At 43.7% G+C, this 12,778-nt stretch overlaps 1 protein-coding gene across 1 annotated transcript in view; it reads right to left on the reverse strand.

Annotated features, from left to right (window-relative positions):
• Positions 1-12,778, reverse strand: part of WIPF3 (WAS/WASL interacting protein family member 3) — a 92,542-nt gene that overhangs the window by 21,884 nt on the left and 57,880 nt on the right. The window contains exons 3-4 of the mRNA XM_076006337.1: positions 6,199-6,331; positions 2,847-2,978 (exon numbers count right to left, since the gene is read on the reverse strand). Coding sequence (XP_075862452.1) covers positions 2,847-2,978; positions 6,199-6,331 — 265 coding nt within the window. The remainder of the gene's footprint in view (positions 1-2,846; positions 2,979-6,198; positions 6,332-12,778) is intronic.

A 12,778-nucleotide genomic window follows, 5' to 3' on the forward strand; every position in this document is an offset into this window, starting at 1 on the left:
GGAAAGGAAAGGAAAGGAAAGGAAAGGAAAGGAAAGGAAAGGAAAGCTCAGGGAAGGAAGGGAGGAGGCTGTCCTTCATAACTGCATAACATAAATGCTAGTTCTAGAAATCCAAAGAAAACACAAAAGGAGACCAACAAGTGGGTGGGGAAGGGCGAGCTTGAGGGCTTCAAGGATGCACTCCCAGTATGAAAGGATTCCGAGCTGTTAGCGTCTGGGGGTTTACCAAAAGATGAAATATTTCTTCTTCCTTAAACCTGTATATGTTTCCCAGAAGACCTGTGCTTGCATGGGAGTCTGATTACACACTCTGTACAACCCAGTGATAATGTTTTCTAATTGTATCTTATTCTTACTGTCACTCCCTCAGAGCTCTAAGCCAAGGCTGCATGATTCCAAGGACCCTAGTCACTTTTGCCTCTGTGGGCCCCTTCCGCCATAAAAAATATTTATATTTATGACTGCATTGGTATAAAGACAAATATTATCTCTGACCCTGAAAGACTGTGTTTTTTCTTCTGATTTTAAAAGAAATTTAAATATTTTTGTGGGTCTCGGAAAGCATTGTGATGCCTAGACACTGTGCTTGTGGTGCCTAATGGGTAAGTCAGCAACCACGCTACCCATTCACACGTTCCATTCAGCAGATATTTACTGAGCACCTACTATGTGCCAGGCATTTTTAAGTTAGTGAACAAAACATAGCCTTGCCTTCATGGAGCTTACACTTAGAGGGATAAGACAGACCATAAACACATAAACCAGTAACTGTAAAATGCATCAAATGGTGACAAGTAATATAAGATAAATCAAGGTCACAGAGATATGGAATGAAGGGGTAGGAATGATCTTTTGTGCGGGATGATGAGTGAAGACCTCACTGTACGTTGGTCAGGTGTCACTTGAGCAGAGACCTGAAGGAAGGGAGAGAGTGAGCCACGTGGACACCTGGGGAAGAGTCTTTTAGGCCAAGGGAGCAGTTGGTGCAAGGGCCCTGTGGCAGCTACATGCACTGTGTGTGCAAGAGCAGCAAAGAGGGCACTGTGGGTGGGGTGGAGGGCATGAGCCAGCAAGAATGGTTGGCAGTAAGATCAGAGGGGAAGCACAGTCCTAACACCTAGTCTATGAATGAGAAAGGGGCTGTCAGGAGAGGGCTGAGAGAGGAGAGCTATGGTCTGTCTTACCCTGGCATGTACCCAATCCGTGCATCTACTTATTTATTGGCTTTCTCTTTGAGTTTCCATCCTGTAACAGGCAGCATCAGTCACTTCATTATGGACCTCAATCTCTAAAGAGATAAATGCTTATCTTCCCCAACACAGTGGCTCAAACATCTGACAAGTGTGTCCTGTCAGAGACAAGCAGGCAGGCAGGAGGACTGCCAGCCTACTCTGGCTAGTCCCTATGGACAACTGACTGGTGTTACTTTTCCTATCATTATTTCTACAAAGAGAAACTGGTAGAAGCTTTATATCCCAAAGGATAGTCATTTGATAGCACTCAGGAATTCTGAAAAATAAGAGGGCGCTGACGAATATCCACTCTCATTATTGAGAAAGACCTTCGCACTATCTTTTCTGCCAAACTCTCAGTGAAAATGAGAAAATGAAAATGGCCCCTGAGAAGGTTCAAGTCAGATCTCAGAGCACCCTCGAGCCCTTATCTTTGCTGGACTTATCAGTGGGTGCAGGCAGCAAGTGCATTCCATGATGTTAAACAGTCACAGATGCCACGGAAAAGGTTAGAAAAGCCACACTGTGGAAGATTTGGTAGGAGATCTGAATAGTTCTTAAATTAATGACATTCCTGGAGTTTTAATCAGTTGCTGGCTAAAAAGCACAATCATAGGAACACTCTTTTTGCTCATAGTAAATATATATTAATATTTTGCCCATTTTAATGCAATACTTTAAAAACATCTGCTGCCCACTACAACACAGATGATCTCAGTAGACCGATTACAAAAATGGTCTTAATTACCCACTCTTGCCTGATTCCATAATCTTTCCAATGTGACTTTGCAGTTCTTCTCATCAATAGGTGAAGTCTATTTACCCATCCTTGCCCTGGGCTGGCCTTGTGACTTGCTTTGGCCAAGAGTATGTGGTAGGAAGTAATACTTCCTAGACTTCCAAGTTGCTTCCTGGTAATCTTCCAAGACTAAGGCCCAAGAGACTTTACACACTTCTGTCTTTTCTCTTGGAACTATGCCACTGCCATGAAAACAAGCCCAGGGCAGCTTGCTGGATATTGAGAGACCACATGGATTCGAGGTGAGTCAGGCCAGTTATTGCAGTGGAGGCCCCAGAGGTAGGAGAAATACAAGGTCAGCAAAGTCACCACTCAACCTGAAGTCGTTTGCAGATGCTGGAGGGAGTCCAGCTGAAACCACTCGAAATTGCTAACCCACAGAATTGTAGGCCAAATAAATGGTTGTTTAAAGCCTTTATGTTTTAGGGTGTTTTGTTACACAGCAATACCTAACTGATACAACGACTAAACCATTACAACTCCCACGTTGCTAGTGAGTCCACAGTGATGTCACTATCATCTATTACGATTTGTACCTCCTGTCTATATGTTGCAGTTTGGGTCACCAACACACCATCACTCAGTACTGCACACTATTGCGATTCATTCTTCAACTGGTACAGTGGGATCATTTAAGCAGGATGATGATTTAAAAGATTCCCTGAGCCATTTTGTGTTTTGGAAACTCCTAGTGCTTAAGGGCCCAAATACATGATCTCCTTCTCTGTGAGTGCTCACTAAAGACTTGTCCCTTACTGGCATGTCTGGATGGCCCAGTTGGTTTCACAAGACAGGCAGTCTGAATTCTTCCTTACCTGCTGCATCCCTCTGGCCTGCTGGGCGCAACACGGGAAAGCCACCAGCAAACAGATCTCCCAGGGCTGGGGGCGTGCTCACCGCTCGTGAGTTCGTAGACCCTCCTCCTTCTTTGCTGGTTCCCTTAGAACCTTTAGAGAAAAGAGGCAAATAGATGAGGACTTGTGAGCAGAGCTGAGCAGCCAGTTCTCATTCTGGGCCATGGTCAAACACTGCACTTGTCACCTTCCCATTCTTCCACCTCTAATGTCACCCTTCCACTCAGCATCCTCCCTAAGCACCCTCTCTGCCTTGATACCCTGCAGACCCATTTGCCTCAGCCTGTCTGCTACTCTCCCCGGTCCTACCAAAGAGCTGACTGACTGGGGCCAACCACCCTTCAAAAAGTGACCAAAACAAAGGGACCTGAATGCTGCCATTCTGTAGATGCCAAAGGGGGAACTGGCAGCACCTTTTGAATTAGAAACCAAACGTGGGAGGGGTAAGAGCTGGTCCTATCTGCAACGTGACCAAAGAAAACCCATGGATTTAATTCATTCCGTCATTTTAACTTATTGTCCACAGAGTGTTGCCCAGAAGGGCAGGCAGGAGGACGGACAGCAGTGATTTCTGCTTCAGAATTTTCCTTCCTGTCTCCGCAGCTCCTGGACCTGAGCCCCTCACACTTCCCTGCCTTTTCTTCCACGGAACAGAAAGCTCATGAGCCCTGGGGAGACGTGTCACTAATTCCAGCCTTCCATATGATTACCAACTACAGAAAACGAGAAGATATTCTGCTTAGACAAGAATTCTTGGCAGAAAATATTAATATTTACAACCAGAAGCTAATATGCACCAAGCAATTAGGGCACAGTGCCCACTGGTGGATGAAAGTGGCCAGATTATTCTGAGCGTTAATATTGTACATTACTCACTGGAATGATTAGGAAGTGTTGGAATAGGAGTATTCCAATAAAATGGAGTTATCTGTTAATTGGGCTTAACCAATTAGATGGTGGGTCTAACCAGAAATTAATTTTTATTGTAAGCAATGTTGAAATATGTCTTAAAAATTTGTATATCCTTGTGCATTAACATATATAATTATAGGTAGGAGAAACAATTATATTTTTAGGACTATCTTTAAGAACTACCATTGTGCACATCATTGCAAAATATATGAAGACATAATACCTTACATTACAGGGTGAGCATCCCTTATCTGAGCTTGGGACCAGAAATGTTTTAAATTTCAGATTTTGTAAAAATTTTGAAATATTTGCATTTATATAATGAAATACTTTGGAGAATGGGACCTGAGTTTAAACATGAAATTTACATATGTTTCATATGTCCCTTTACATACAGCCTGAAGGTTAATTTTATGCCGCATTTTTAATAATTTTGTGCATAAAGCAAAGTTTGTGTATATTGAGACATTAGAAAGCAAAGGTGTCACCATTATCTCAGCCACCCACGTGGACCAGCTGTGGGCATTTGGCATGGCCATCATTCCTGACTCTGAATTTATATGCTACAGATAAGAGGTCGTTTTCTTACACTTATTCACAAGTGCTTACTGGTCAAAATATGACATATGACAGTGAAAAAATTATGTGCTCAAGGTAACTAAGCAACGCAGTAGCCGCACTGCAATACCTGTATCAGCTGTTAAAAAACAGCCACGACAAACAGCAGGCTTTCAGTCTCCACTTGCAATGCTGTGTTTGGACTAGAAGGTTACTGTACACTGCATTTTATTTTTTTAGGTGAGAGGAAACATCAGAATCAATTGAGGGACCAGGAAGTGGGTCCTCCAGGGATGAGGATGTGTTCTGCTGGATGGCTTTTTAAAATACTTCCTCCAGAGTCATCTGCCTCATTAACAATGGTTTTCGTCTTGGAAGTCTCTCTTTGATTTCATAAACTGATACGATTTCTTGTTCTGTTATGAATGCACATTGCTCTGGCCCTTCCAGAAGCCCATCCCACATTTTCACCAGGTCACGTGCAGGCACTTTTTCTGCAACGTTACACTGTCACCTTATTACCTACTTGTGACACCCCGTCAGGACTCAAAATGTTTGCATTTAGGATTTTCAGGTTAGGGATGCTTAACCTATGCTAAATTGCTCTGCGTATACTATTTCAACTTTCGACAATCTTGACCAAAATAAGAAAAAAGGATCAGGTATTATTATCCTCCCCATTTTGCAGATAAGCCAACAGCCTCAAAGAGGTTCCTTGACTTGTCGGGTAGCGGAGCCAGAACTCAAGATGGGTCATCTGACCCGGGCATGGGACTCATTTACTATATCATACTCTAGGAGACAGAAAGCTTCAGTCATGTAATCCCCTGAGACAGAATTCTTTTTTTTTTTTTTTGAGACACAGTCTCACTCTGTTGCCCTGGCTAGAGTGCCGTGGCATCAGCCTAGCTCACAGCAACCTCTAACTCCTGGGCTCAAGGAGTCCTCCTGCCTTGGCCTCCCAAGTAGCTGGCACTACAGGCATATGCCACCATGCCTGGCTTATTTTTTCTATATATTTTTAGTTGGCCAATTCATTTCTTTCTATTTTTAGTAGAGACAGGGTCTCGCTCTTGCTCAGGCTGGTTTTGAACTCCTGACCTTGAGCGATCTGCCCGCCTCGGCCTCCCAGAATGCTAGGATTACAGCCATGAGCCACCAGGCCCGGCCCAGAATTCTTAATAAATCTTTCTCCTTATGAAAAATGAAACAAACACTTTAAAAATTTTTTTAAAATGTTGAGACCTTCATTTTCTATTACTGAGTTTGAGGACAATGTTGACATAGGGTACGTGATCTTTAAGTGTTACCCTACACAGGATACATAAAATGTGCTATGTCCACACAATGAAATATTATTCGATGATAAAAAGTGAAGTACTGATACAGCATGGATGAAGCTTGAGAACATTAGGCTACATGAGAGAACCAAGTCACAAAAGGCCATATATTGCATGATTCTGTTTCTATGAAATACCCAGAACGGGCAAATCCATGGAGACAGAAAGTAGACTAGGGTTGCCAGGAGCTGAGGGCTGGGAGGGAGGGGAACGACTTCTGATGGGTATGGGGTTTCCTTCTGGGGTGATGGAAATGTTCTGGAACTGGATAGGGGTGATCATTGCAACAGCATTGTGAATGTACTATTGATAAATGCCATTGAATAGGATACATTGAAATGGTGAATTTCACATTATGTGTATTTTATCACAATAAGAAAAGTTACCCCACCATGATGTCCATTGAGCAGGTGTGAGGCAGCCGGATATGTGTCCTGGGAAACTGTGGCCCCAGACACCGGAGGCTGTGCCTCACAGCAGGTCAGGCCAAGCTGCTCACTTACCCTCGATCTGCGGGGCACTGCGGTCATTGATCTGCGTCACTTTGCGCAGGCGAGTCCCTTGCTGGATATCAGCCAACAGCGCGCTCCGACCTTTCGGATCTGCCTTTCTCGAGCTGGGAGTGTCTGTGCTTACCTGTAAGGGAACAAAGGGGATTTGCAGATAAGCAAAACGTCCAGTCCTGTCTGCTGTTTCTCCTCCTGCAGTTCTCTGCCTTCCTGCCCCATTCCAAGGCTGACCTCACGGATGCAGTTCCCACGGGTCTCGGTGGAGACGGTCTCAGGCCCTGCTCCCACCTCCCTCCCTGCGGACCCAGAATGGACTCTTTCTTTCAGATCACCCAGGCCCAAGTGTCTGCCGTGTGCGCAAACTTAGGGAGCCCTAACTCATAGCCCCCTCCTCCTCCCTCCTAGGTAAGGGTCCCCAAACCTGGGCTTCTGTCTGCGTGTACCTGGCCCTGCTCCCAGGTTCTGAGTGATCACCCTTCTGGGTGCCTCAGGTCCCCTTCTGGTCCGAATCCTCAGAGGACCTCCAGCTCAATGGCAGATGCTGCTCCTGTCTTGCCCTGGACAGTACTGAAGTCTTGCTCAGTCCCTAGGTACGCACCTCCTCCATGCAGTTGGGCCCCGGGAGCCCACACGTCTCTTAGCTGAAGCAGATTCAGAACCTCTGAGCTGGTTTTGAGGGAGAGATGCTGGCCTTCATGTGATCATGGGGCAGACGGGAGAACTAGGGAACTCAGGAGAAACTAGGGCTCAGAAAGTTGGGGAGAAAGGAAGGGCAGGAGATGAGGATGAATGTTTAGTGACTGCCCACTCTGCCTGTTGGGTTCCATTAATGCTCACAGTTTAAACTCACCTTGTGAGTTTAAGGCGAGCTTGCCCTCCCCTTTCACAGATGGGAATGAGACTAGGACCCTGTCTATTTGAGGTCACAGGGTTGGGGTTCCGACCCAGAAGGCCGAATCCCAAAGGCCACGTGCTTTTCACTTTGCAACGCGATAGCTATCAAGGGTGGTATCTTTAGGATCAGTGTGCTACAGGCTGCTGAAATGCTTCGTAAATATATTCTTGAAAACAACTTTTGTCCTAATTCTGCATGTAGCCTGAGATCTACCGCTTCAATTCCACTGCCGCTGGAGATGGCACAGCAGGGGTTGCCTTGGGTTGTTAGAGTTGGGGAGCACCAGGAGGCACATTGGGAGGCTGGCGGCAAGTGAGGGGAGGGACGGACTGCACTGGAACACACTGCCAGCAGGATTCTCTGAAGTTAGGAGGTCATACCATACGTGACCTTAGAGATGGCTGAACATTTCTCAAGGCGAGAAATACTTCTTAGTTCCTGCTGTGTGTACAGGGAATGCCATGTGTCTTTGGGGTTCAGCTTAAACATCACCACTTTGGAAGCCTTTTCTGATCCAAAATATAAATAAGGCCACCCACTGCTCTCTGTAAGGGTACCGTATTCCTTTGCCTTCTCTCTCACATTTATCATGGCATGTAAGTCTATATTTGTATTCCCATTGTGGTATTTTTCCATTTGTGGTTATGAGTTTAATGTTCATTACCCCCAAGGATTCCACATGAGGAAAAAAGACCCCATTTGTTGTGTTCGCCAATATGTCCTCAAGAGTAGAACTGGACCTGGCCCGAGGTAGGCTAAGTATTCACTGGATGAATGACTGAGTGAATGAATGAATGAACTAGATCCAGGATGTGTAGGACACTGCCCTTGCTGTCCAGGCATACAACATACAGGGAGACAGACACACACTGCCAGGAGTTAAGTCCCTAAATAATGCAGCGTATGACTCTGCACCTAGGCGAGACACAGAGAGGAAGACCCCGAACGCTCAGCAGTGGCCCTGTTCATCAGGCTGAGCAGGCTTTGAGGAAGACACCAGACCTCAGACGGTCCCTGAAACATAAACAGCATTTACAAATCCTTGCTATAGGCAGTTCCTGCCCAGAAAAGGACAAATCAGGTTTGCCGATAGAAACTCATGGACTCTGGTGTCACAGACTGGAAACGAAGGCAATCGTGGTTTTGGCTAAAATGTGCTGAGTCTACAGTTTCACTGCTGACTCGCCTGCTGGGGTTATGAATCTTCTGCAGGCTGTGAAGGGCACAAGCATCAAAGTCTGATTCTTGTTGCCAGGAAAGACGCTTTTTGAACCCTTGAGAGGGACTTACAGATGATGGTCAACGAGAAAGTTGTGAGCAAGGGGGCCCCAACCCTAATTCACTGGAGACTTAGGGCCTGTCCAGAAAATATCCAGCCATCGTTAATATAATTATATATAATTATTATATGTGATAATAATTATTATATATGTGTGCATATAAATATTGTTTATATATAATATTATATTAATAATATATAATAATTTATTACATTACATATTATAGTAATAATAATTAATGTAATACATAATAATATCATATATTAACAATATTAACAATGGCTGGATACTTTCCAGACAGGCCTTGTATATACAGGCCTCATATATCATATATATGAAATTTATATATAAGTGGATACATACAGCAGGGCATTTTCTCAGGTATGCATTATAGTCAGGGATTTGAGAGAGAAAGTGCTTTTTAATTTTCCTCCTAGGTATAACATAAACAACCCCCCAGTGAATCATAATGATATTCACAGCCCAAATAGTCATGGGTAAGGCAAGGGTTAGGATGGTGTATTCTTTTGTTTAAAGAAGCAACTGGAATGATGAGAAAACGCTAACCCTTAACTTCTCCCCCACCCCCAGGGGGAGGGTCATCTCATCCAACTTCTACTGTTTATTACCAAAATCTATCCCCCTGTTCCCCGACCTGGCCCATCCCAAACTTTTTGGGCGAGGGCTATGAAGAATGTTTCATGTCCTTGAATAATGATTTTTAATTTTAGTACCTACTTAGCACGTGCCTCAGTAAGTCCTTGACAATACATCACGGACTTGTTAATAAACATCTTCCAGGTCAGCAGGAGGATGTAAATCACATCATGCTCACGTGCAGTTCAACTCTCTGGGCTAAACCTGGCATGGCTTTCACATCTTGGCTCTCTCCTGCTCCAGGGTCTGCCCTGACTCTCGTCCACTAGAGGGCTCTCCCTCACCTGATGTTATACATGCCCTACAATCCTCTCTTCTCCTTTTTCTACCGAAAAGAGTAACTTCGTGGCTAAAGCGACCATATGCAATATGTTTAGATTCAATGGGCTTTGTACAGAAGGACATACTCACTGGTACTCTGAAGATCACATTACACAAAGACAGTCATTTCCACTCCATCCGCAGTATTTATTTACAACTCAACCATAACTTGCTTTCTTAAAAATCTACTACTACCCCAAGAGTTCTTGTTACTGTGGTTACAGGATGCAGAAAGAGGAAAGAGAAGATTTCCAAATATTCACTGAACGTTTTATTCTATGCAAATCCTGATCATTGGCAACTTCACTAAATATGTAATCAAGGCAGAGAAAGCACTTCTGGACGCTTTTCCCATGGAAGAAATAGGCACCAAAGGATAACACACACACACACACACACACACACACACACACACACACAGCAAAACAAAAAACCCAAGAAAACATAACTTTAGAGTATGCTCTTGTTCTTTCTTGTTAACACTGTTACCGAGTGTGACAATTTGTTGGGTTCCACACAAGGCTTTTGTTGATTCAGTTCTCCTCCAGCAAGCTTCAAAAGAAATAACCCAGGATCCTAAAAAGATGCAAATTAGATCATCTCCTTGGCTGTAAAGGTTGACAAACTGAAATGTGCCAATAAGGTTATAAATACAAGAATGGAATGACAGCCCTAACAGAGCCAAGGGTAGGATTAAAAATTGGTGAAGTGAGATGCCTTTCCTCTTGCCTTGATAAATTATAAAATCTTTTGCACATCCATTTGCCATTCCAACAAATGAGTCTACAGCTTACAGTGTAGTTTGGGGAAAGGGGATGACAGTTCAGCCCAGACCAAAAGTTTGAAATGCATGTCTCCTATTTGTCACCCTGCCACCATATGCCATTCCTGCACCTTTCCGATACTGGTTTCTGTAAAAAATGCTAACAAAAATCTAACTGGTTTTGATCCAAATTTAGCATGTTGTTTCTCTCAAAGATAATCTGAACCTATCATTTTAATCCAATTTCATCCTCATTGTCTCCTAAAGGCAGCTTCTCTAATGTGACTGTTAAACCCAAAGTTGGTGTCCAGGTTTCCAGGCACATGGTCCCACTTGTCACCCCAGCCCTCAGCCTACCCCCATCTTCTCAAACATGGGGGCAGACAGGTACCAGCAGCCAGGGAACTGGCAGTTCATTACCAAGTTTGAATCCCAAGGACAGCCAGAATGGCAATGTCTCCCTTCTGCTTCTACCATCTTTATGTTGGCGAACACAGAGAGCCCGGGATCCAAAAGAGAGACATGAAATAGTTTTTAAAAAAACTAACCCTCCCCTATCAAGCCTGACACAATGTTCCCTGCACCCCCAAATGTGCATAAGTCAAGCTGTTCAATAATGAAGCACATTGAGATGTAATGGTTTCATAGTTCATTTTTAGAAATCTAAATATGCAATTCAAATCCACAAAGCAAAAAGAAAGTACCCGCTAACCTCTTTTTCTAAAGGCTGATGTCTTAAACAAAACTGTATACAGACCTGTGACTGTTACCTAGAGCAGAGAGCTGGCTCACCCTGTGCCATGTCACTGCTCTGCAGGTAAAGCAGAATTAGGGGCTCTTTCATTGGGGCTACAGGGTATAGGCGAGTCTGGTCCTGTTCTTGATACACATAAAAAAAGGCCCATCCATCAAGGTTATCTCATTTGCTGGCATGACTTTGGTTACTATTTTCTGCAGCCACTTCCTTGTTCAAGGACCCAAAGTCCATCCAAGACTCTTCCCTCCTTCTCATTCCCAACTGCCAGTCCACACAAAGTCCTGCTGGCTCTTCCTGAACAGTTTCTCTGGAATCAGGCTCCTCTTCTCCGTCCTTGCCATACTGTCTTCATGCAGGCATTAATCACCTCTGGATTCCCTCTTGTGGTCTTCCTGCCTTCTGTCCTGTCCTTCTCTACACAGCAGCCAGAGTAATATTCAGAAGGACGTGCCATTTATTATGTCACTACCATCATAAACTCCTTGCTGGATCCCCACTGGTCTTAGGATACAATTCAAATCCCCCCACACTGTGCAAGACCCTTAGTGACCAGCCCAGATTGTCTGCTCCTTGAGCATTCCACACTGGAGCTCACCTCCAGACCTCAGCTTGAGCTAATCTTTTTTCTCTTTTTATACTTGTCTCTTGGCCATCTCTTAAGAAGCCTCCAGATCCTGGAGGGCCAGATGAAGAGCCCTGTCTGTATTCCTGGAGCAACACGCTTACCCTTAGCAGAGCATCTGCCACCCTGATCATGTTATTCCACTCGAAACCTGCACTGACTTTCTATCTCACTCAGAATGAAAAATTCAGAGTCTTTGTTAACATCACCTGCTGGGCTTGACTGCATGTCCATATGCTAGCCTGGGTTTACCTATAAATTCCAGCATTTTCCTATCCAAATCGGTGTTATAAAGCAGTTTTACTGTGTAGCAATCCCTCCCTAAAAACTGCACAACTGATAATATATTTTGGTACTTACTTTTAACAACAGTGAGAATTTTGACTCCAATATGAATTCCAAGTTCAGTGGGAAATAATTGGAAAAATAGGAGAATAAATATTAGGGATGAAAAGAGTAGAAATGAAGAAATATGGAGAAAGAGAGATCTAGAGATGTGTGTGAACAGGGCTGATGGAGACAGGTTTCGGAGGCAGGGATTGGAGATTCTACTACCCTAGGGGCATAAATTAGAGACATTAAACATACAGATGGTAGATCAGATACTGGACAAACACATGTCTTTAAATGCATGTGAAGATTATTCACTGACAAAATGAATATATAAGCAGTTCATGGAAACTGTTGGAGAAAAGGGGCTTGAAAAGATGGTAAATATAAATCAGTAAAGCGAGCCCCCCTGACACCAATGTAACCCAGTACTATATAAGATTTGAGCGCTGACTCTGTGCCAGGCATTGTGTTCAGAGTGGGGGATACAGCGTGAGTAGGACTGCCAGGATCTTGTCCTCAGGGAGTGTATGTGCATATGCATGTGCGTGTGCATAGTCATGTTCTGCATAAGGACTTTCAGTCAACAAACTGCATGTATGCTGGTGGCTACATAAGATTACAATACTATATTTCATTGTATCTCTTTCATGTTTAGATATATTTAGATACATAAATACTTACCATTGTGTCCCAGTTGCCTACAGTATTCAGTGTAGTAACACCCTGTACAGGTGTGTGGTCTAGGAGCAATAGGCTATGCCACATAGCCTAGGTTTGCGTAAGTATAGTCTATGATGTTCCCACAATGACAAAATCACCTAATGATGCACTTCACAGAAAGTATCTGCTTTGTTAGGTAAACATAACTGTGTGTGTTTATACACATATTTATATATATTTGTGTGTATATATGTATATACATATTGTTTCCCATTATTTATTTTCC

The sequence above is a fragment of the Microcebus murinus genome, chromosome 9 (genome assembly GCF_040939455.1).
Source record: "Microcebus murinus isolate Inina chromosome 9, M.murinus_Inina_mat1.0, whole genome shotgun sequence".
Lineage (NCBI taxonomy): Eukaryota > Metazoa > Chordata > Mammalia > Primates > Cheirogaleidae > Microcebus > Microcebus murinus.